At 38.6% G+C, this 26,855-nt stretch overlaps 1 protein-coding gene across 1 annotated transcript; it reads right to left on the reverse strand.

Moving 5' to 3' along the window:
* FAM117B (family with sequence similarity 117 member B) lies at window positions 1-26,639 on the reverse strand. The gene is made up of 8 exons (XM_087707042.1): window positions 25,829-26,639; window positions 11,624-11,772; window positions 9,862-9,954; window positions 8,973-9,086; window positions 5,490-5,633; window positions 4,151-4,376; window positions 2,688-2,808; window positions 1-1,820 (listed from the first exon to the last, which is right to left on the reverse strand). The coding sequence occupies exons 1-8, from the start codon at window positions 26,622-26,624 to the stop codon at window positions 1,502-1,504; spliced, it is 1,962 nt and encodes a 653-aa protein (XP_087563168.1). The 5' UTR covers window positions 26,625-26,639; the 3' UTR covers window positions 1-1,501.
* Window positions 26,640-26,855: the final 216 nt, after the last annotated feature.

The raw sequence follows: 26,855 nt of genomic DNA on the forward strand, positions 1-26,855 counted from the left end.
GGAGTAATTATTTAAAATATTGTATTACTAATGTAGCAAAACAAATCGAAGATCCACTTGAGGTGGATGGGGTTCACTTCCAACTAACACTGCATCAAAAACATGCTGAGGTTGCTATGTCTGTTTATCTGCCAGTCTGGAATAGGTTACACTGCTATAATTTTGTTTGCTTCGAGATACCAGAATATATTGCTTTCTAAATGTAACTTCTCTCTAACTATCCCCCAACGGCTATATCTTGTGCCATTTAATCAGCTTGGTAAATACACTTTTCTACCCATATTAGCTCAGACCCTTTCACAAGCAAACATAACAACATAAATTTCTTATCCTCAATTCTTCCACAAGTATAGTTTGATTTTTTAAAAAGCACTAAAAATGAAATGGGCCACATCAATGAAAGGATAACAAGATTCTTAGCTTAACACCCTAACAATATTGCTACTCCAAAAGGAGACATGTCCATTGAAATAAATTGCTTCAACAATATCATGCCCGACAAACTATTACCCTCAACAGACCCACAAAACAGTACTTTGACAAGCAAAAAACCACCATGCATGCATGGCCCTTTTTAAGATCATATGACTTGACTACAGGGTTTATATAGTATAGTGGCAAGACATGATAGAATCAGGTATATATGCCAAAGGCAATTCAAGATTTTGACAGTAACATAAAAAACTAAGTTGTCCCAAGAGGCACCTTCGTGACAGTTAATTGGCGTTCTGGGGAAAAAGGATGGAAACATGTCCTGAAATACATTGGGAATAAACCCATGACATGATTAGCTGACGTGCACTAAAAATGCTATTTCCAGACCAGAAATTCCACAGATGTGCTTTTCCCCCTTCCCCATCCACCCCTTTCAGCATGTGACAATATTGCTTTTCTTCTTTGTCTGAATGATGTTACGCTAATCTGGGAAAAGGAGCAAAATCAGCTGGTCTTATGACAGAATACTGAAAAAAGTTTCAATCCATTGGTCCCAATGAAAAAGATGTAGCAAGAAAAGTGCAATTATCCTGATGATGATGATGAAATTAAGAAAATGCACATTTGTAAATACTTTCTTCATATGAATTAAATGATTTCCTTTTTTTTTTCCTCCTGAAAGCAGATATCCTGCTAAGAAAAGTTGGGATGTCTTTTTCATTGTTCAAACTCGAAGTTTATACTGAAACACAAAAGTATCAGAGAAAAAAAAATTGGTCCCTCCAGTTGTGAGGAATTGTGGAGATCTCCCTTCTTTATGGTACCAAAGCAGCATGGCTCTCAGAGTCTGCACTTGAACCATCCCAAGACCAAATGCGTTTGGCTCTCTGCTGCTCCTTCTTTCCAAGATCTCACAGGAGGCTGACATTCATGGCATGGTGTGTAAGGTAACTATGACCTGTTTATGGAACTGTCAGCTTGTTGTGATACAAAGAGATGTCATCTAGAGAGTTGAATCACAGTTGTTTCCATAACCCCCCTTCCTTCCCCACTAGCCACGCGGAGCTTATCCTTCAGTTTCTTCACTATGTCCTGACTGCTGGAGCACAGACATCTGTGATATTACTTTGCTGGTTCCACGAGAGAGGCGCTCTTGGTCTGTGTTTGCTGAAAGGGAGGCCATGGAGAGAGGTTGCAGCAGCGCGGGCGTCATCCCAGTCGTGACGGTCAGATTATGAGTAGCACCTTTGAGAGTAAGATCTTGCGTGGGAAGAAGGGGCTTGAGAATGCTGACGAGGCAGAAGGCAGAGCCACTTTTAGGAATAAAGTTAACTTTATTCTTGTCAGGGCAATAAAAGGCTGGAATTTCATGCAAAGGTTTTGGCCTATAAACAGAAAAACACCACCACAGAGAATTAACGTTTGGAAGTGGCACAAAGCTGCAGCATTCTGAGAAGCCCCAACAGCACCGCTGCCCAAGTCCAGTTACCTTTGCCACCCTGCCTTTCGAAGCCCCTGCCCGCCACCACCCCAGCTGACCACTGCAATCTTCTTACTCCCGCTGCTGACAATACATGGCCGCTCTGGCTCTTTACAAGGCAGGTGCTGGCTATGTCAAGTCTCATGTGGAAACTGCCATGCCCAACCTTGGGAAGAAAGCCTTGTGCAGTCCAACAGCTACCTTGTGAAGGGCCAGGCCACGTATGATTGGTCAGCAGCAGGAGCAAGATGGTGAAGGTCAACTAGGCTGACCGAGGCTGAAGAATGTAGGAGTCAAAAAGGCATAGATGGGAGGGAGACAGGAGACGATTGAGTTGAAGCACCGCAATCATAAGCATGGGAAGGTTGATCAAATTTTGATCACACGCCCATGGGAACGCTACAATGGCTGTACTTCAAGGACCAGTTGTAAGTTCCTTCATTCAACACTGGTGTAACTTTGAACGGTTGCTGAATGAATTGTCATTAAATTGAGGACTACTTTTATCTTTTTCCTCTCTAACCCTAAAGAAACCAAAATGCATATGAATAGCAAGGGGGAATGATTCCTGCTTTCTCAAAAGGGGTCTAGGAACTGCTTTAAATAATTATAACCTTCCCCAACAAACACAAAGCTAAGTATATAGATATGTTTACCTTTACCCCAAAAAGTAAGAAACATTAAGCATAAAGCTACACCATCAAAGTTTAGAAACCAGGAATCTAGTGAGATATTCTGATTCAAAAAATTAAGAAGTAATATAGCAACTTACAAGCTTTCCTCAAACACTTTGACTTTCTCACAGCCTTCAGGAGGTTCACGTTTGAACATGTAGCTATTGTTGGGTTTTGGTGATGTAGCATATTTGGGAAGAGGCGAATTGTTTCCATTCTCTGCAATGAGCAAAGGGCCAGTTACATATACATATACATGTATCGTAACACGCATGAGAATATTTTTTTTGCATTTCTCATACTCCTTTATCAATAATGTTAAAAGGCAAACAAAAACCTGATCACCTGGCATAAAACAGTTTCTTACTGTCTGCATGGTTTTTGCTATAAAGATAAGCCACCTGGTACTCTCCAGATGTTTTGGATGATCACTAAATAATTCTTGGTCATTAGTCAAGTTGGGACTGCTGAAAAGCACAGAACCTACTGGTTGACCTATGTCATCATTTTGCTTATCAACATGTAACAGCTGAACTATTACCTACGGCAGCATTTAATCCTACAGCTAAACAAAGGCCTAGCTATCCGAAAGGCAGATACTGACTCATTTGCTTTAAAAATTTCATTTTCATTTCATTTTATTTGTCTTGTATGCCGCCCACTCCCGGAGGACTCCGGGCAGCTCACAACAGACAAGGGAAAGGGAATAAATAGACAAGACATTTTTAAAAAAGGTGCAACATTCACAATTTCCGTGGGGCTGGGTATTTCACAAGCCCCCCGGCCTGCTGGAGCAGCCAGGACTTGGTGGCTTTGCGGAAGGCCGGGAGGGTAGTAAGGGTCCGGATCTCCACAGGGAGGTCATTCCAGAGGGCTGGAGCTGCAACAGAGAAGGCTCTCCCCCGGGGAGTCGCCAGCCGACATTGGCTGGAAGATGGAATCCGAAGGAGACCTAACCTGTGAGATCTTATCGGTCTGAGGGAGGTAATCGGCAGGAGGCGGTCTCTCAGGTACCCAAAAATGTGATTACATTACAATTTTATATGCCTCCCTCTATATGCATGTTAAGTAAAAAACAAATCAAAACAACCAACACCTATACGAATTATTTTTAAATATTTACATACCTCCATTAAGTACAAAGAAAAAATATATATAAACAAACTGATGGTCAACAGAAGAATAATTACCCCAAAAAACTCCCAACTAAAATAATACAATTTTTCCCACTTGTAATAATGGAGAAGAAACTATTCTCCCGTCTCTTCCCCCCCCCCCCAAAAAAATGAAAAAAAAAATAGTTTTATTAGCCCACTGCTTAAAACTCTCAACGCAGCACAGGGAAATGGCAAACATTTTAAAAAGTGATTTATGACATGACTCAAAGTTGAGCTTCCCTTTGGCAGGTGATAAATACCTTGCCTGAACCGACAAAAGACTCTGTGAATTTTGGCCCATAACTCAAACGCCTAGGAAACGAACAAAGTTCCTCAACTGAAGGGTTAGTCCTAGAGGTTCCCCTCTAAGGAAAAGCATTGGAATAATACTTTTCAGGAAATACCTTTATCTCTGGGATCCAGAAGCAGGTCATCTGCAGAGCAAGGGCTCTCCTCGCTGCCCTCGTTGGAGATAGCAAGGAAGGAGCCTGGGGAAATAGACTGAGATCGGCTGCTGTTGTTACTGCCTTTCTCTGCTCCTCCCGGAGTCTGTGTGTCAATGCTGCGAGTGCTGCTGCTACGCTGCACTAAAGGAGGTGGCGCTCGATGCCCATCGGGAATATCTTGTGGCTGTTGAACAAAAAACATATTACATACATCTTACGCACCACACACTATTAATCTTGTCCGGTGACTTTAATAAAATGAAAAATGAAGACAATTTTATTGCTTTGTCTGCTGGGCTAGCCGTATGCGCAAGGGAAGCCTCGTGAGCGAAGGAGCGGCGTTGAGATCGCTGTCGGACACCGCCGGACGCAGGTGTTGTTCAGAAATATGCACCTCGCTCCAGGCGGTCTCCGCTGAGCGCGAAGGGAATGACCCCCCCTTCCGGAGGCTGCGGAGCCGCTAAAGCGCACCTCAGACATCCAGGAGCTCAAGCCTCCTTCCAGTCAGGGCTTCGCAATGCTCATATGCCTTTGATTCCTTTCGAATATCCAATTAGCCAAATTATTTCCAGAATTCAGTTTAATTGCAAGTATCCAATTATTCTATAAAACGAATTAATTACTCAAACCTCGTTTGGAGCCAACTGATTGGACCAAGAGACTGAGGGAAACTGGGAGCCAGGAGGGAAAGGAGGAGATGATAAAGAAAAATCCCTCAGTCTCTGGACCAATCAAGCTGTCACAAACCCGGTTGTAGTCCCTCCCACCGGAGCTACAGGAGAATCACTTATTCTTCAGGTTCCCAAGGGGGAAAAAAAGGAAACCAAATTAAATGTAAGAAGGATTGTGGGTCTCATAAAGAAGCCCTTCAGAGCTTTGGAGCTCCAATTCATGCACAAAGAAAACAAGGCTCAATGTAAGCGTGTTAACTAGAAATAAAGACCTAATTCTGGTTTAACATTATGTTATTACTGACATTAATACAGTTCCCAAGTTTAGACAAAAACTATGATTTCAGAGAAATCTAGACTAAAGGGTAAAGCCAACATGAAGTAGGGGTAGTGATAAGAAACTGGTATGCAGGCATGATGTTCACTTCTGGCTTTGTTTATAGAGGCTGAATGTCACAATTCTAAATATTATATTGTCCCCAGACAGATCTCGATGTAACAGTTCCAAGATAGCAGCTTATCTTTCATACTCCGTATGCTCATGTATACAGAGGTGTGCTTATGTTTAGGCATGATGGACTCAGTGTTCCTTATCTGAAGGCCTATTTGAGTACAAATATACTCACAATAAGTTGTTCCTCTTTCTCTCCAGTCTCTTTTATGATTATTTCAATCTCCTGATTCAGCCCTTCTATGCTATTACGGAAACGGGATCCACTTGACTTAGCTATTGGTATCACAGGAACCAGCATGCTCTTTGGGACTGGAGCCTGAAAACGCAACAGAGGTCAAAGAAAATCAGGGTTATTTCATATAATTTAGAACAGAAAATCAAATTATCTATAAGATTTTATTATAATGACAAAATGAATCTGGTTTATTTGGAGAATTTTAGATGGTATGTACTATTTTATTATTGCACATTTTTGTATTTATAATCTTTGTTCCTTGAATCTTGCACAGAAGTATGGATACATAAAAGTATCCATACTTCATTCAATTGATCTATAGTATTCAAGCTACTATTCTGATACAGATGCCTAACAGAAAGAGCCCAGATAATGAAAATGTTAATTTTTAAAATCTGGCAGTCAGTTGTTTTTCTGGATGTTTTAAGGTGTTCTTTTTTTTTTAAGAATCAGAATTAGAAATGTGAAGAGGAAGTGAAAATACCTCTCAGGTTAATACTTCAAAAAGTTTTGGGACAGATAAATCGCAAATATAACAGACAATTTAGTTCAAAATTTTAGTTTAGTTTAATTTCAATGTAGTTTCAGTTTCATGAAATGAAAATGCATGATGAAAATGCTCTGTTTCTCCACCACCGTTTTCACAGCATCTACAGTTTCATTTCTTTTGTTATGGAGATGCAAGATATACAAGATCATAATGAAGTTATCACTATGAAGAATTAATGTGCAATTTAGCCTTGAGTACAGGGTTTTGCTTTGGAATTTAAATCCAAATTTATATATTTCAGTCAAAGGTGTAAGAATCTTCTGGAGGCTCAAAAGAAGCATCAATAACTAAGCAACCAGTTGTCAAGACTTAAAACAGAATGTTCTACTTCTTTTACTTTGTTAATTCCACGTATCAAGACGTGATAGCAAGGATAGCATTCAACTATTATTTTTCCCCCAAACTATAAAATTCAGTGAGGTCCATGGTGCTCTCTTGAAATTGGTTGCCACAATGAGAAGTCAAAGCCAAGAAAAACAAAAATCTCAGGAAAAAAATTAACAAAGCTTCAGGGTAGTGTTAGAAGAGACCAGAAGCAGCATTACAATTACGACTCTAGGGACTTTGAAAATGGAAACAGACATGGAAAAACAACTTCCAAAAGATCTCTAAATTCAGGAGGTTCCAATGACAATGGACAGCTAGTAACGGGTTCAAAGAATTTTTTAAAAAAGATGGAGGGAATATACAGAAACTATGTACAATATATGTCAACATCCCAGATACTTTAGAAGATATTCCCTACTTACAAAAATGTCTAGTATTAGCACATGAAGCTACATCAGCACCACAATCCTTACCAAGTCAGAGGGCTAGGGGAACTGATGGAACACTCACAGAAATATGACAAGCAACTGAAGAAGAATCAATGAAAATTCTAACAAGCTATGCCAGCAAATCTGGAGGACATCATGATAACCAACCAACTGGAAGAAGTCGATCTACTAAAAAGGAGACTTAACTGTCTGTGAACTATTGTATAATATCCTTAATTTCACACACTAGCAAAATAATCATCCAATACAGATTTGAGTCCCACATGGAAAAGGAGATGCCTGTTGTTCAAGCAGGCTTTCGAAAAGGCCAAGGAACAAGAGACATTATTGCTGAAACATACTAGATAATTGAGAAGCCAAAGAATATAAAAAGATGCCATTATGTGCTTCATTGATTATAGAAATCTCTTTGAATGTGTTGGTCATGTTAAGCTATGGAAAGCCCTTAGAAAAAACACTATCCCAGAACATCTCATTGCCTTATGTGAAAAATCTATGTAGGTAGTCCTCAACTTACGATTATTGGTTTAACATTCATTCAAAAGATATGAGGGTGCTTAAAAAGTGACCAGTCCTTGCACTTAAAGTAATCACAGTATCATGTGACCAAAATTCGGGCACTTGGCTACTAGCATGCAGTTATAATGATTGCAGCATCCTGGAGTAACATAAGCATTATTTGCAATCAAAAATAATCAGAGGACCAAAGATAAGCAAAATCTATGGGGGAAGCTGGATTTGCTTAATAACCATGTGATAGTTTTTAACAATTGCGGTGACTTAATAACCATAGGAAAAAAGGTCATAAAATTAGACATTTCACTTAACAACAACACTGCTTAATGCCAGTTTTGATCCTAACTATGATTGTAAATTGAAGAATACCAGACCATTTGAATGACAAATCACAAGAAAACCAATCAGCTGCTCAGAATTTAAATATATCTCCAAACGAACAACCAATCACACAATCAACTGACCAAACTGGCACATAAGACATTTATAAACTAAGGAGAACAGGACAAGAAAACCCTGCTGATGATGTTACCTAACGAAATGTTCAGAAGCTAAATTGAAATAAACCTGGAGAGCAAACCACTGCCAAAATCTAAAACATTATTTCCAAGACTGCCTGTAAAAAAAACAGGAAACTACAGTATATCATAGACAGAACATGGGGAAACAGGCTGGGTTGGCCAAAGAGGGAGTCAAAGTTGTATAGTCTCTTCTCCTTTAATCAAACTATATGCTGGATATATATTAATGGAAACTGGATCAAAAGATGAATGTGGTTTTAAAAGTGAAGAAAAAACTATCAATAAGCACTATGTTTATGACACTACCCTTATAGCTGAAATCCAAAGTATTTGCAAACTCTGGTGATAAAAGTCATATATCAACGTGATAAACAGCTTCTGCCTTTTAGAATCAACTGTCAATAATAAAAGAAAAAAAAAACAATCCAAAAATATACTCAGATTTGGTAAAGAGCCCAGAAGATCTTAGAAAAGATATTAAATTTAACTTGCCCCTAAGACAAGATGGTACCTTACAGTAGTTCCTCCAATGCTACTCACTGTGGTACACCTTGTAGGTACAAATGGCACCACTGTAAAATAGCACTTTTTATTCCCAAATCATAAACGTAATTCATCAAATATCTTGGTTAAATGGCTGCAAGAGCATCTCTCTAAGTGTACCCAGAACTAGACTTTAACCACTCTCAAGTATCTAAAGTAAAATATTTTAGAGAGGCTGTGTAACTATTTTCAAGTTATTCAAATCAACTGAAGTGGAAAAAAATATTCACTATTTGTGTTCCCTGAAAATAGTGCATAGGTGCATGGCCGGAGGGGGGTGTTGTCCAGGGGACTTATTTTTGGGGGGTGGGTGGGTTATATTTTTGCCCACCCGAAAAATGTGGCATTATTTTCAGGACGTGTCATATTTTCGGGGAAACATAATAGTACGGTCTCTTCCTCCTCTAGTGCTAGCAGCTTTCAGACATTCTTTTTGGCAAGTCAGTGCCTGAAACATATTTAACTTTTCCTTGGCAGCAACGTTTACAAGTCTTACATTTAGCGCTCATCTTACCTGGCACTGGTTAATAGCTGCATGATTACCATGGAATGGAGACTGTCTTTCTTTATCACGATGGTGTCTGCTGCTGTGTTTGCTTCTTTGCAGTTGCTGGCGTAACTTGGCAATCTGAAAGGACAAATGTTTTGCATTTCTTTTTAACTCTACAACAAAAATGTTGAATTTTTGAATCAAACTTCACCATAAGGGCTCCTGGTAACATTATTATATCCGAAGCTTATATATAACAACATTCTCACTTGTTACCAACAAAGCAGAAAATAATTTAAAAATTAAATAAACAACTTTCTGAAGTTTTTAATTTTGTGTTTTAAAAGTATTTTAAAAAGTCAACAAAAGCAATTCCTCACATGCTGAGCAACCACTGCACCTCTAGCATTTCTGGATAAGAGACAAAGACAACTCCCCAAAGAGGATATTAATGATACCTGGAGAACACCAATACAAGCATATCAGCCTCAGTCTGAGAAACCAGAGGAAGCAAGGGATTCAAAAGCATCCCCAAACTGTGAACATGGTCTTTCTAGACCGAGATGGTGAACAGTTTTGTGGAATTTCTTACTGACTTGGATCCAAAGCATATTCCAGTAGCAGCAGCCTACTACTGAAGCTCTGATACTATTGATAATTTGGGGGAATGATTTTTCCTGAATACCCCTTTGTTCATCATTCCTTATCAGCTGGAAGGCTGCAGAGAAAAGTATTCACGGCCTTCAGTTTTATGAATAGGATGCACCCTATTGAAGCAATTCCTTTTCAATGGAAGTTCAAATTTTATAATGCAGAAAGAATATATTTCTTGTTGTTCTAAACTGTGAATTGGTGGGCATGTATAATTATTATACTATTATCAAAATAGTACAAAAACAGCATGTTTCTTCACCTCTTTGAGTTGATCAGTACTGCCCCAAGATGCTGAACGCTTATGAGATCCCTTTTTCTTTTCCAAGTATTCTTCAGCCCAAGCACTCTCAGTCTTAAGAAAAAAGACAAAGGTGGTAGATTTAGGCTACGGATTATTAATTAGGCTATTTTAATATTAGCAATATTAAAATAAATTTTCTAAAGTTATTGACAAAGCCAGTTTGGCATAGTGGTTAAGGTATCCAGCTAAAAAAAATAGGACACCACGAGTTCTAGTCCTGACTCAGGCATGAATCCAGCTAAGTGACCTTGGACCGATCACTCACTCCCAACGCTAGGAAGAAGGCAAAGGCAAGTCACTTTCAAAAATGTGGCCAAGCAAACTGCAGGCACTATCCATGCAATCACTTAGGAGTCAATGCTGACTTGAAAACATGCATAGATACAAACAAAAAGGCATAAAAATCTGAAAAAATATCTATTTTTATAGTACATATCCATATTTGTAGGTCAATTATTCATCTGATAATCACATCACCCCAGAGGTGGGTTCCTACCACTTCGCACCTATTAGGTAGAACCGGTTCATCAAATCTAGTGAACCGGTTAGAAGAGGTTCCACCAGTGGACCCGGAAAGCAGGCCACACCTACAGAAGAGGTTCCAAAAATTTTTGAAACCCACCACTGCCACAGAGAGAGAGAGAGACAGACAGACAGACACAGAGAGAGAGAGAGAAAGAAAGGAAGAAATAAATAAATAAATAAAAAAGAAAGAAAAAGAGAGATGAAAGAAAAAAAGAAAAAAGCGACAGAGAGACAAAAGGAAGGAGGGAGAGAGAGAGAGAACACATGGCTGGCAAGCCACTCCCACCAGGTCACATGGCTGGCAAGCCACTCCCACAAAGGAGGCCACACCCATAGTAGGTTCCAAAAAATTTTGAAACCCACCACTGCATCACCAGTACTTAATTAATTTAGTCATCAGAGTATTATGGAGTATTTCATCAAATGTTTTTTTGAAGATGTATTTCACCGTAGCCTTACTAAAAGTAAGTAACCAATTAAAAAAAAATAAACAAAATAACATTAATTTAATAAGAACCTGTTTTTGACAAATGCATCTTACTTCTAACAATCATGTTTTTTTTTCAAGAAATGTACAAACTGATCTTTATTATCTACTCTAGAATCTTCTTCAGCATTGGTGTCACACTGATTGATCTATATTCTCTGGCTCCACATTCTATTTTCTATTGCTATTATCAAGAGATACCTCTCATTCTCAAAAATTATACAAAGGTAATCAGCAAATTTCTCCCACAATTTAGTATGCCATTTCGGTAACAGGAACAGTAAATGAAGTCAAGAAATAAATATAATATGTAATTTTAATAAATATAAAACCAATTATTCATTACTAAATTCATGTTCCTCTTCATGCACACAGACTAATTTAACATGAAAATCATCTATTATATTAATACACATATATCGCCTATTTTGCTTATCACTCTATTTTAATTAAAAGAGTTTTATAGTTTTCATCTTTCAAATAGTATATAATTTTAATACTGGCATTTAGATTTTGCATATTCATAACTGCATTTCCTTTTCATATATATTCCTTTTCTTTTTTTAATTACAACAGAATGTATATTTTATAATCTGCATGATAAAATCAAAGAAGTATTTATTTAATAAAGCTTTATCTATACGGCTTCAAGGAACAATTACAATAGACTTTTCTTTCTTTTGCATTAATATACGGAAGCTGTTTTACCTGTGTGGCTTTATCCCTCATACAAGGTGTGACTTGCCCATGATTATCACGAGGCCATTGGCCAGCAAGATATGGAGCAGCAAGTATGTCTAGCGAAGGGGTACGGCGGGAAATACTGGAAGGGCTTGATGATGGTGGCCGTGGTTTATCTATTTGGAGACATACATATGATTCCATCAGCAAAAATAATACACATTACAGACAGGTTTCATTCAATTCATGATATTTTATGTTACTTTGTTAAATAATGCCTTTACAGTATATTAGCATGTTTTTTTTTTCCTTACAATTTTTCAGGTATCCTATGTTTAAACAACATACAGATTACTAAAATGTAGGCTATACACGGATGTATAAAATGCGGAGTGTCTTCCTAATATGGGCGATAGGGATCTGGATCCAAAACTACCGTTAATCTAGCATGCGATGACCTTGGGCAGCTGCCAAGGCCAAAGCACCCTAGCAGAGCTCACTGCTAATGCTTACAAATCCTTTATTTTTCCCTAGTTCAGTACTCCAAACATAGTTAAGTAAATAAAGCTGCCTTTTCAATTTTCTACATTAATCCTGACATAAGTCTCCAAGAGGCATTATGAGAAATTAATTCACTGCCTAATGGCCATAGTCTATTAGGTAAGTTTTCTAAGGTTCCAAAGGCATTTTCCCTAAGAATTACTCAAACCTGGAATTGTCCCTTGTTGACTTTATTCTTATTTTTATTTAATATATGTACTTCCGTGCATTTTTGAACCCCAAGTCAAATGAATATTCATATATTATTACAATGCAGGCAAAATTTAGTAAGCATGTTTCTATAGATGACAATTTAACTCCTTCATTACTTGTAAATTAGGAAGTACCACCTATTGAGAAGTTATAGCTTGACTATCATCCTGCTTATCCTTCAAATCCTCTCATTTCTGAAAAGTGTCTCTTGTAGATACCACTTTTGGTATTTCACACTTAGTACATAAGTGATACACTCACCAGGAACTGTATTTTAAAGTTAAGTTTGTTGTACATCTCTTTCTCTCTTTTTACAATTTAGAACAGAGATCTAATTCACTTGAAAAATCAATCCAGCCAGTACCACACTCAGATATCTAACTTGAACCATTAAATGATGATTGTATTTGCTAACACTCAATTGCTTACACAGTATACATAGGAAAATTTATTAATACAATTTTAAAACAAGTATTAGTTTTGAATCAGTTCTTGTTAAAGTATTAATTATAGCAATTCAATCAAAACCACTGTTCTGAACGTATATATTAAAAATCCACAATACTGAAAAAAACCTGATATACAGAGACCTGATTTAGACATACAGAATAAGACAATTTATAGAGAAATTGTAGAAAATATATATAGAAAACACACACGTGTAAAATTTCATTTGGATTCAACAGATGTTTAGATTCATTAAAGGGAAGGTATATATAGAAGGTCAATTTAGAAACATAAAAGCATAGCATAAATCTATTATGTGGTTTCATATTAAGGGCACAAAGCTTGTCACATAATACTTCAGACAACTGTAACTAAACTGATAATTTCTCATTATTGTATAATCTTAAAATTTTTTTGTAATTTATTACATAGTATCCAGAAATATTTTACCTTTATGTGCCAGTAGCTGTCCATCGTGATTGATTCTTAATTACAGATACAAAGATTAATTAAGCAAATGCCAAAATATATGTGAAGTTTTAAGACTGTAAATACACTATATTGCCAAAAGTATTTGCTCACAACTGTTTCTGATTATGTGGATGGGTGAGCGAATACTTTTAGCAATATAGTGTATTTGCAGTCTTAAAACTTCACATATATTTTGGCATTTGCTTAGTGTATCAAGCCCTATTTAATTAGGGCTACCAGATATGAAATGCTAAACTCCAAATATAGATGGCAATAATTTCTTTGCTCTTTTAATTTAGGTCTGTGTCCGGATTGTTACTGCCTAAATATGGTAGTTCTACACTTATTTAATTCTACCAATGAAGTATTTTTCAACTTTTTTCTGAATCCATTTTCTTTCATGTAATATTTCATAAAATACAATCTGTCCCCATGTAGTATTTTCATTATCATTTCATCTTAGTCCTGCTATTCATACCCTCCCCCAAAACTGCCCAGCTGCTAGCTTCACATGATGTGACCTACATAACAAGAGATGTACTTGCTTCAAGATAGCAGTTACAACAGCTGGGCTGATGAGAACAGTGGGGGTATTTGAGCAATGTCTTAATTTTATTGGGCCAAATTACATTATGCCCAATCGTTACAAAACTATTCAGTGTTTCCAATTTGATATTCCCCCCTCAAAAGAGAAATATGATTATGAAATCCTCTTTAACAAACACAATATTCATGTACCATACAGATGAATAGATATAGATTATATAGTTACAAAGACATTGAAATCAGAATCCATATTAGCTCCCTACACAATATTCTTGAATATTTTTAATTGACTCACCACACTACAGAAAAAAATATATATGGTAAAAATTCATTGACATCCTGTACGAACTAAAACCTAAGCAATATCAGCAAATAACATGGTTTGCTTAATGTATGTTTCATCACAACTCAATGTAGTCTTTAAATTATACTCAAATATTAAAAATGCAGTGGAAATCAATTAAAAGTGCACATCTTATCTGTTTACTGTAGAATCTCATATAAATTCATCTAGGAAAAACAAGTGCATTTTTATAGTTTTAGTTTTGGTTAACTAATATAATACAAGCAAGCTCACTAAAATACATAGAATTACTTTTCAGCTAGTTATTTCCTGGATTTCCCTGCTCCCATGCCTGGGAAAACTAAACTTGGATTACATACAACCTGGCTTTTCACAAGAACCTAAAGAGATGGTTTTGCCAATGGGCATGTTGACAAATGAGTGTGATGCAGCCAGTGCAGTTGGCTATATTGACTGTTTTGATGAATGGGATTGTTGGCTGTGAGTTTTGTGCATTTATGATGGTTTCTATATGATTTTATATTGCTTTACCTTGTTTTTAGTTGTTTTCATATTTGTTTTAATAGTTTGTAAGCTGCCCAAAGTTATATAGATGAGATGAGAAAGTGGCTATATAAATCTGAATAAATGAATGAATGAACGAATAAATAAAGATCTGCAACATTGACTGTATTTAAGAATAGGGAGGATTGGTAATCCTGAAAATCCTGTTATGGAAACAAAACTATCTGAGTTGTATCTCTGAAAAAAACAGAGAAGAATATGCTTCTAGTCCAAGGTTTCTCTGAAATCTATGAAAAGTTTATCAGAGATTACTTTTGACAATAAAATGCACATGATATTTGCACTTTTAAAAAACAACAGCCCAGAAATAATTTATTTGTTTGTGCTAAATAAACCCGGTAAAATAGAAGTGTGTTGGTAATCTCCCTAAGAAGGCTGCCCTTGTAGAGAATGCCATTATTATAAAATGGAGCAGTCTATGGCTTTGCTATCATAAAACCATAAGCACAGAGTCCATTTCAGAATAGTTTTAAAATAGTCCACATGCGGCATGTTTTATTAATCATATGCTTCATTAATGTTTATAATAACCATTAAGACAAAACATTTCTCTGTTCTGATTATAATTTATAAAATAGCATATCAAGAAAAATATAAACTCATGGTAGAAGAACCGAACGGCATATGCCTCTCCTCATAGTAGTGTCAATGCTTCTACTCTTATACCACAGAAACAGAAATGGGTTTCTTTGCATAGCATCTTGGCCACATGCTTTCCGATTCAAAAATAACAGGGCAGAGGATAAACTGGAGGAGCAGTGGTTAAAACATTAGGCCTAGCAGCTGGAAAAACGGCAGCCCAGGTTAAAGACCCAAGTGCCACGCAATGGGATGAGCTCCCATCCTCACCCCAGTTCCTGCCAACCTAGCAGTTTGAAAGCATGCAAATGTGGGTACATACATAGGTACCACTTTGATGGGAAGGTAACAGTGCTCCATGATATCATGCTGCCACATGTTCATTGAAATGTCTTCGAACAGCACTGGCTCAATGGCCTTGAATCGGAGATGAGCACCACCCTCTATAGTCAGCAATGATTAGCCAAGTAAAATCTGCAGAGACTCATTTATCTGGATAAACTACTGGACAATAAACTTGAACAAAATCTAATCAGGTAAAATGCTAGCCTTTCCTTCATTCATCATATCGTTACATTTTCCCCACCTAACATTTTCCCCACAAGTGAAGGATCTCTTGAATGTTGATCAATATTGGTTGCAATAAGAATTAACCAACTAGCTTCTTTACTTCAAGTTGCCAAATGCATGTCAGATTGCACAATATGCCAGCACATGAGTTCTGACACCGTAGTAGGCATAATAGCTAGTGAACAGTTTGAATATAATCTAGTGCCAAAATTGATGTGAACAGCTGCTGCTTCTCTCGCACCCCTAACTGAATGGATAGCTAACTCAGACTGGTAGATTGGTAAAACAGGAATAAGAAAGGTAGCTGAAAAGTACTATTTATGAATTTATACAGCATTTGCATATATGGAAAAATTCAACATGTCCTCAATTTACATAATGTCACAGTAAGAACCCCTAAAGATCCAAATCTTATGTTTTTGTTGTACTCTCAGTCTTACATATGTTTAGCGGTAGTAAAAGTGCATTCTTAACTGCCAATTTTATCAACCACATGATTTGTTGAAAGGCACAAAATATAAAACTTTGCACACCCACCAACAAATGAATTGTATATGAATTTAAAAAAATAAATGCTAAACATGCTACCAAGACACCTGAATTAGTCCTAACTATCTTATTCCATATTCAACAAAAGCTTCTGATAATTATTTCAGCTTATTAGTTTATCCTTTCTCCATTTATTTTCCAGACTCTAATACATACAATGACATTCCTTTTTTCAAATTATAAAATCCGTATAATTATTATTTGTCAATAAAAGTCATTAATAAAAATCTACCAAATCTTTGTATCTATAGCAAGCTATGCTTTCAGGAGACTAAAAGGATGACAAATCCATTGTATACCATCCAGGGAGTCTGATAGTCAATAGTATACTATGTTAAATACATTTCAGCATTTAAAGAAAAAAATGTTCTATTTCTCTTTCCCCCTAGTACAGGTAGTCCTCAACTTACAACTATGTATTTAGTGACCATTCAAAGTAATAACAATACTGGGAAAAAAGTGACTTACAATTGGTCCTCACCAGTGGTGGGTTCCGGTATGCTGCAACGGGGCCAGGCGTCAACCATGTGCACAGCGCATGCATGCATACCCACCACCTGCAATGCTCCAGCTGCTCAGCGAGCGTCACGCAGGTGCCGTATGCTCCGTGCACATGCGAAAATGCCCGTTGGCTCAAATAGAGATAAGGAGAGTGGACGGACCCTCAGGAGCACCTTACCGGGGCATACCAGTCGTATCCCACCACTGGTCCTCACACTCGCAACTGTTGCAGCATCCCCACAGTCACATGAGCAAGCATTGGATGCTTGGCAACTGGCATGTATGGTTGCAGTATCCCAAGGTCATGTGATTACCAATTATGACTTTCCCAGCTGGCTTCCTAGAAGCAAAAGTTATGCTGGAAGCCGCCTTTGCCTAACAAACGCGTGATTGCAGTGATTTGCTTAACTGTGGCAAAAAGGTCATAAAATCGGGCATGGCAACCACCTTGCTTAGCAATCAAGATTCTTGTCCCAATTGAGGGCGTAAATCAAAGAATACCTATTGTATTTTTTAGAGTATAAGATGCACCGGAGTATAAGACACACCAAAATTTTGAATAGGTAAATTTAAAAAAAAGGTTTTGCCCCTTGCAGACCTCCCAAGCCCTCTGCATGCCTCATTTTTGTGAGAGTTTGAAGGCCTGCAAAAATCTCCTGGGGATTGGGGGGGGGGGCAAAAACAAGCAAAAAATGGCCCATTTTCATGAAAACTAGGCCTGTTTTTCACCAAAAAAAGGGGCATGCATAGCTTTTAGGAGGCTTGTAGAGTGCTCCTGGGGGCTGGGTATATCCTTGATGACAAGATTGGAAAAACGAGGATACATCCATTTCTCAACAATAAGAAAACAATGTAATGCAAGAAACCATTAAACCAAGTCACGTTACTGACTGTAGAATATAGGAATCACTAATTAGTACACAAACTCCACACAGATCATTTCAAAAGTACAGACGGCCTTCTCTCTCACACAAGCAATTGTTAGTTCTATATCATTAGGTTTATTGAAACACTAATCAGATCATGAATTTTCAAACAGCACTCAATTCAGAAATGATGAGAGTAATTTTATTCACAAAGTATTTCGTAAGAAGCTTCCATGCTCCCAAATACAAGACATTTAGAAACATTGAAACTGCAGACTGCACATTTTTGACAAATTTTCCAGCAACACCACAAAATTTTCCGTCTTACGAATATCCCCAATAATGTCAATTCTATTACACACCTTTGTGTCTTCAGCAAAAATACTAATCTTACCTAGCAATCTTTCTGTCATATCATCCACAAACACACCGAGCAGAACAAGATCTAGGACTTAATCTTGCTGTAGGTACACCTCTTGGGACTGATCTCTGTTTAGACAGCATCCCATTAACAATCATACACCGGTATCTATCCCCAAGCCAACTTCCTATGCACTGAACCACCACATAAGAAAGAAAAGTTGTACTGAAATGTTATATTAGAGATAATGGGGAAATACAGATGATGAGCTTTGAATCTGAGGCAGATGTGCTCTTTTCAGACAATGTGTTCCCACAGAAAAATCTTGTATATCAGCAAGATTTCAAATTCTATTATGAATAGATTGGTTTATGCTTAAGTCTTGGCTGATTTCCAAAAGCCCAACAAGAAACAGAATTCCAACTACTCTGGCAGATGCATTATGAACCATCTATTCTCCTGAGAAGACACTCTCCTAGATGTCTAGCAAAGACAGCTTTGATGCCACAATTATAGCAAGCACCTTTCTCCCATTCAGTTTTGTAGCATGCTGCGCTAAAGCAAAAAATTGACACTTAAAAAAAATCACTTTCCCATACTCAGGGGTGGGTTTCAACCGGTTCGCGGCGGTCCCTGCAAACCGGTTGGTCGGCGAACCCGGAAGTAAGTAACTTCCGGGAACGGCGAAGGGCCAACCCGCCCGCCCGCGCTCCTTACCCGGTTTTGACGAGTTCTGCGCTTCCACGCATGCGCAGGATGCATACAGCACCTGCGCGATCCTCCAGGAGCAGCTGGAGCATCGCACAGATGCTAGTACGCACGCGTGCGCAAGGACGCCGCCGGCCCCGTTCCAACTGAACCGGTTGGAACGGGGCGAGGAACCCACCCCTGCCCATACTGATTCAATATGCAATGACTAACTCTGCAATAATTACTTTGAGGGGACAGTGAATATTAGGAGTTTTAAAATTTAAGATTTCAGAGATGAATGACAAAGAATATGAATATAACAAGGATATTTAAGAACTTCAGTCTGCAAAATACAACAACGTCTAAGTGAATATTGTAAGCATTTTAACCTATATATAAACTTTACCACCCTTGAACTTTGAATCTTGTTTCATCATCTTCCAATACAATTTTGGACAAAATTCAAGGTTAAAGAAACAAGGGATGCTATTACCAAGTCTTAAAGAACAAAAGGCAGCACAAAAAACAAAAAGTCAAAACTAACTTCCTGTTATATTTATATTCTGCATTATCTTCAAAGAGTCTGGAGGTTTACAGATACGTTCCAGCTGATCTCTAATTGCTTTTTGTTTCTTCAAATTATTATGTACCTTATTGTAATTTAAATGTCTGCTTCTGGTGCTGGTTCTTATCTCTTTCAATATATTGTTTAGTTTTCTTTACACGTTTGTACACATTTAGAGTACAAATAGAAATCCTGCTCTCATAGAATTATAGCTTTCATTTTCAAATTTTAGCCTGAATGTGGCAGTGAATTTTATCAATAGATAAAACATTTTTTAAAAAAAAAATATTAATTATGCTCCTGAATATTTAATATAGTTCTTTAAAGAAATTTCTTATCTTAACAAAGGGCAAACATTCAGCAAGATAGCAAGTAAGCTTACAAAAATTCATACCCAGCCATAACACTCAAGTATTTGTTTTTCAAGACAAGGAAACAGATGAGTCTCAATCTTTTTGCGTTTGTAAGCACATTCAGAATTTCAACATTATATTGCTTGCTGTAGTGATTACAATACAGTACAATCTAAACTCACACTTAACAGAAGACAATCTTCTTGACTCAGCTTCTTTAAACCATTCAAATGTATTCAATTTTATTACTCCAATTTGTTTGTATTGCTGGGTTTGGGGTTTTCTTTGGCATGTGAACTACAGTTATTTTCTAAGAATCGTCTTGTTATACCACAGAAATATTCTTTAAAGATTATACTTAACTGATGTTTTACATCATATTATTTTATAGTTTACACAAACACATGTGTATGTGCACCTACCAGGCTGAATGTGGGATCTTAGAAATAAAATAGGATATCAAAATGTGAATTGGTCACACAATAGTTTGGGGGGGATTTTATTCTATAAATATAGCTACAGACACATGACAGGTGAAAATATGTGTATTTTTGGAAAAAAACCCTTCAGCTTTCCAGGAATATTCAAGGAATTTTTAAATTGCATTTATCCACTCTTTTTTCTTATTATCCTCAGTTTTGCCATACCTAATGATTATCTAGTCATCCTTTCACACATGGCAGGCCCAAAGAGTGTGAGTTTCAGCTTTCTGATAATTGCCTCAAGTAATCTGTCTTTATTTGTTCAGGACAGATTGATTCTTTTTCTAATTCATGGTACACTTAGACAACGCATAATTTTTGGTTCCAGAGGTAATGTATCTACTATCTTTTTCTCTCTCATTCTTTCTCATTTTCCATCTTCCATCTTTCTGCTTTACGGATTCTGATTTTTAGCATACATCTTTCTTTATCCTTTATGATCCTAAGTTTCCTACTGCCTTCCTCCAACATTGATCTTCCAGTGTCTGCTATATTTTACAGAATTCAAGAAAACAAAATATTTTGCCACATTTGTCATCACTATAAGTCCACTAAAATGTTAGATTTTTATCTTTCATTTTACTTGCATAAGGTCCTGTAAATCATCTTTACTTGGAATAGAAATGTGTCAATTTTATTTCAATTGTTTAGTATTTCAGCCTTCAATTTTGATGTTTGCTGTCATTTCTTCCAATCTTGCCATTCTGTCATAATATAATCCACTCTGAAAATTAAACAGAGATGTATTCTTCTCTCACACTCTTCCTTAGTTTGAATTATTGTCCAAACTATGTTATTATGGTCCTATCATGTTCATTTGTATAAGTTTCTCAAATAATAAAGTTACTCTGGCATTCTCGTTAGCTTTAATGCATGCCATATGCTGCGATCACCTACAAATAAAGATCACTGTCATGAGAGCAAAGGTATATTTCTTCTCTTGCTCTATTAAACAATTATTTTTTTCAATCTGACCTCTTTCTGCACCTCACTGGTATTTCTTTTTCAAAGCTACTTTCATACTTTTCCTCTCTCCAGGTATGGCTTTATTCTTTTGTGTAAGATCTTAAGCAAAAATTCACTATTGGTGAAATAGTTCAGTAACTTGTGTATTGTCTTCTTCAGTCTGGATAAATACATTATATTTTCCAATATTTTGGCCAAATATTCATGTTCCATATTTGTTGATATAATATTGTTAGGCCTTTAACCTACCTATTTGCCTGCAATTTTATAATGACAAGTTAGTATTTCATATAAACATGGCCTCTCAATCTATTATCCCTCATAGATCATTTTTCAATGGTAGTGCAGTCAGTTCCTGAAAAAATTCTCTTTACAAATGTCTGTGACATTTTGCAATCTTGATTCTTTAAAGGCTGCAAAGCCTTTCAATTTTCCTTTAACTTCATTTGTCTCTATTATATGTTTACCAATTCTTGAACAGTCCTATTTCATCTATAAATATTCTAGAGATTTATTTTCCTAAAACACTCTTCTCATTTTTATTTTCTTGTTATTTTCCTGAACCTATTGATGCTCTTAAGTGAAGTATCTGGGCACATCATTACCACCATGTAGATTTGTAAAAATGTCCTCTTTTCCAGTAACCAGAATAATGTATCCTGACGGGATTCCCAACATTGGAGACCCAAACTTATATATTACTGCCATGCAAATACAGTTTTCTTGATAGCATTATAGGACTTTATAAGAAGTTATATTTAGATTATCTATAATCTGTGGGAAAGCTGTCTAGCAACATTACATATGTCATCAGTTTTAAGAATTCACTCCCAGGCTGCTTACACCAAATGCTCTCAACCATAAAACACTATACTTTGGCCTCTTCAAACCTGAATCTTCTCTTGTTTCCTGCCCAGCAAAGGCATTCTAATAGCCACATTGTTTCACTTGGAAAATTCAGATATCACTTTCTCTTAAAGAATGAAGAGGGGTTGAAAAGCAGACACTGTTTCCAAAGACCATAGCAACTGACAATAACAAGTCAATTTGGTCACTTGCAGAGTAGGGTAAAAAAAACTTTAGATACAATTCTGTACTGTCGAATTTAGCACAGTTGATTTCTGAATAAATTTAAGATTGCACTGAATTAACCAAGGACAAGCATGCTTTTTAGCAAGTAACAGAAGATTGCCCAGTGTGTTTGAAATTCAGTGGAAATGAGCTATGATAGCAGCATAGGCCTCTTTAATACCTATCCTTAAAACATTAACATGCCATTTTAAAGTATGTTTAATATAGGCACAAAACATATGGTTATTTATAGTATTTGTGGCAGGGGGAGGAGCTGTAGAGTAAAATCAAACTTCTCTTCTGGTTTGCAGAAGCTGGCACTCATCAGTCACCAAAAATAATGAGGTAGTCTACTACATTACTATTTTGTAGTAATTGAAACTGTACCAATTTCAAGCTAAGCACTTAATCTTATTTTATAAGCAAACCATCACCTCTTCTACACGTGCATTAATATATTAGGTAAACAGCTAGCTTCCAGGGCACAAATCAAATTAAATGTGGGAGAGGCATTTTAGCAAGACTTTATTATTGCCTGTATCTTTTACAGCAGTGTTTCTCAACCTTGGCAACTTGAAGATGTCCGGACTTCAACTCCTAGAATTCCCCAGCCAGCATTCGCTGGCTGGGGAATTCTGGGAGTTGAAGTCCGGACATCTTCAAGTTGCCAAGGTTGAGAAACACTGTTTTACAGTAAGCATTTTTACTCAGTGAAATGAAAGCAAGAACACTTATATATACTCCTGTTGCCAAATTTTGTAGATGACAGTACTTACATTTTTTTTCCTGGAGCTAGTTATTTACCTTCATTTGCATTTATCTCATCTTATTCCTGTTTTATATACAAACTTACCTTCCTCCTGGACTGAGGACAAAACCTTACAGAGCCCCAAAGTAGCTATTGATCCTTTCTCCTGCTGCATAGCTGCCTTTTGTGTTCTCAGCGATCAGACAAAATAAAGCTTAAAGACATACCAATGTCACTCCTAGACATTAAATAAAGGCAAATTCCTCAAGACTATTAATTCCTAGGCTAGGATTTTGTTGTTTATAATCATCATAAAAGAAACTCTTGGTAGTTTTGTTTTAATTGCAAGCCTTGTGTGTTTGCATAAACAGATAAAAAAGCAGGGCCCCGAATTTTAAAAATAGCCATGAATATCTGCTTTAAAAACAAAGGCAAGTCGAGACATTAATCTTAATCTTATTTTATAAGCACACCATCACCTCTTCTACACGTGCATTAATATATTAGGTAAACAGTTAGCTTCCAGGGCACAAATCAAATTAAATGTGGGAGAGGCATTTTAGCAAGACTTTATTATTGCCTGTATCTTTTACAGCAGTGTTTCTCAACCTTGGCCACTTGAAGATGTCCAGGACTTCAACTCCCAGAATTCCCCAGCCAGCGAATGCTTTTGTTTTAATTGCAAGCCTTGTGTGTTTGTATAAACAGATAAAAAGCAGGGCCCAACATTTAAAAATAGCTATGAATATCTGCTTTAAAAACAAAGGCAAGTCGAGACATTAATCTTAATCTTATTTTATAAGCAAACCACCACCTCTTCTACACGTGCATTAATATATTAGGTAAACAGTTAGCTTCCAGGGCACAAATCAAATTAAATGTGGGAGATGTATTTTAGCAAGACTTTATTATTGCCTGTATCTTTTACAGCAGTGTTTCTCAACCTTGGCAACTTGAAGATGTCCGGACTTCAACTCCCAGAATTCCCCAGCCAGCATTCGCTGGCTGGGGAATTCTGGGAGTTGAAGTCCGGACATCTTCAAGTTGCCAAGGTTGAGAAACACAGTTTTATAGTAAGCATTTTTACTCAGTGAAATGAAAGCAAGAACACTTATATATACTCCCGTTGCCAAATTTTGTAGACGACAGTAGTCACATTTTTTTTCCCCTGAAGCTAGTTATTTACCTTCATTTGCATTTATCTCATCTTATTCCCGTTTTATATACAAACTTACCTTCCTCCTGGACTGAGGACAAAACCTTACACAGCCCCAAAGTAGCTATTGATCCTTTCTCCTGCTGCATAGGCAGGAGAAAGACCATTAAATAAAGGCAAATTCCTCAAGACTATTAATTCCTAGGCTAGGATTTGTTGTTTATAATCATCATAAAAAGAAACTCTTGGTACTTTTGTTTTAATTGCAAGCCTTGTGTGTGTTTGTATAAACAGATAAAAAAGCAGGGCCCCAAATTTTAAAAATAGCTATGAATATCTGCTTTAAAAACAAAGGCAAGTCGAGACATTAATCTTAATCTTAGTTTATAAGCAAACCATCACCTCTTCTACACGTGCATTAATATATTAGGTAAACAGTTAGCTTCCAGGGCACAAATCAAATTAAGTGTGGGAGAGGCATTTTAGCAAGACTTTATTATTGCCTGTATCTTTTACAGCAGTGTTTCTCAACCTTGGCCACTTGAAGATGTCCGGACTTCAACTCCCAGAATTCCCCAGCCAGCATTCGTTATCCCAGCTCCCCTGGGATTTCTGCTGGGTGGACTGGCACATGCTGGGAGACCTAGTGAATAAGGCAGTGTTTCTCAACCTTGGCCACTTGAAGGTGTCCGGACTTCAACTCCCAGAAATCCCCAGCCAGCATTCGCTGGCTGGGGAATTCTGGGAGTTGAAGTCCAGACATCTTCAAGTGGCCAAGGTTGAGAAACACTGTTTTACAGTAAGCATTTTTACTCAGTGAAATGAAAGCAAGAACACTTATATATACTCCTGTTGCCAAATTTTGTAGATGACACTAGTTACATTATTATTATTTTTTCCCTGAAGCTAGTTATTTACCTTCATTTGCATTTATCTCATCTTATTCCTGTTTTATATACAAACTTACCTTCCTCCTGGACTGAGGACAAAACCTTACACAGCCCCAAAGTAGCTATTGATCCTTTCTCCTGCTGCATAGGCAAACCACCACCTCTTCTACACGTGCATTAATATATATGCATAGGCAGGAGAAAGACCATTAAATAAAGGCAAATTCCTCAAGACTATTAATTCCTAGGCTAGGATTTGTTGTTTATAATCATCATAAAAAGAAACTCTTGGTACTTTTGTTTTAATTGCAAGCCTTGTGTGTGTTTGCATAAACAGATAAAAAAGCAGGGCCCAACATTTAAAAATAGCCATGAATATCTGCTTTAAAAACAAAGGCAAGTCGAGACATGTACTGGCAAATCTCTTTGTGGACGTAACATTTCACAGCGTTTTACTTCTGCCGGTTGTGGCATAGCATCACACCCACCCTTCCTTCTTCCCAGGGACCATCAGGGTGACGAAGGCAGGGGAGGAGGGCAGGGAAGAAGGCATTTCAGGCAGTTCGGAGGTTCGCCCCCCAAAACAAGAGGAAATAAAAGAGATTTTTTTCCCCCTCTCCGGTTTTAATTCCCCCCGAAGGAAAACGAGAAGGGCCCCACTGAGCGCCTCGTGGTCAGCTCAACTTCTCACTCCGGGGGTTACAAAAGACGCCCCCATTCTTGGGAGGCTTAGCCCCCCCCAATAATAACCCCCTTCGGCCCCGCTGCAAAAAAAAAAGGCCCCCACGGTTTATACCCACCTTTACAAACAGGCGAACTGGGGCTCTTCCTCTCCGGGGAGGCCCTGTTCGGCTCCGGCGAATGCCGTCGCTGGCGGTGCCGGGTTTTCCCTCCCGTTGAGGAGGCTGAGGCGGCGATGGCGGCACAGGCGCTCCCTTCAGGCACCGGCGGCGAAACCGGCGACGAGCAAGGCGAGGGCGTCGAACCGGGCAAGGGCGGCGGCGGCGGCAGGCGAGGGGGGCTGTTGCGCGCCCCGCCGCCGACGCCGACGCCCGTGGGGCTGCCGCGCGCGGAGCCCGAGGAAGGCGACGAGGAAGGGGGCCCCGCGGCGGAGACGCACGCCCCGAGGAGCGTCTGCGTGCCCACGGTCGGGCTGCTGCTGTTGCTGCCGCCGCCGCTGCTGTTGGCCCCGCGCGCGGCCGCGTTGTTGCCGCCGCCGCCGCCGCTACTCAGCATCGATCGCGTGGGGCTGGCGGCACGCGCGGACGGCAAGGGAGGAGGAGGCGGCGGCGGCGACGGTTGGAGTGGGGCGTTTGCCGCCGCCGCCGCCGCCGCCCCTCGTGGAATGTTGCTGCTGCCTCCGCCGCCTCCGCCGCTGCTCCTCGTGGGGCTGCCGTGCTGCTTGAGCTGGAAAGGCACCGTGGCCCGCATGGGCTGTAGGCGGCTGTTGGTGCCGGCTGCCCCGCCTGCCGCCGCCGCTGTAGTAGTAGTAGTAGCCGCCGTAGTCGCCGCCGCCACGGCCGCGGCTCCCCCTCCCCCCGCGGAGGCGGCTGGAGTCGGGGAGCCGCTGCGCCTCACGCGCGGCTGGGAAGACATCGTGGTGGTTGTTGTCTCTTTGGCGGCCGTTACTCGGTTAGTAACGGCGAGGAAGCGAAGAAAAACCCCCCACCTCCTCGCCGTCCCTCCCTCACACCCGCACTGAACCCTCCTCACACACACACACGGGGAGAGAGAGACGCTCGCGAGGCTCCTCCGGCCGCCTCATCAACAATAGTAAGCCTCGCCGGGCTCTCCCATTGGAGGCGCGTCGACTCCGTTGCTGCCGCT

This window comes from Thamnophis sirtalis, unplaced genomic scaffold (genome assembly GCF_051295495.1).
Source record: "Thamnophis sirtalis isolate CommonGarterSnake01/CBP01778 unplaced genomic scaffold, rThaSir2_p1.2 scaffold_1, whole genome shotgun sequence".
NCBI classification, from domain to species: Eukaryota; Metazoa; Chordata; class Lepidosauria; order Squamata; family Natricidae; genus Thamnophis; species Thamnophis sirtalis.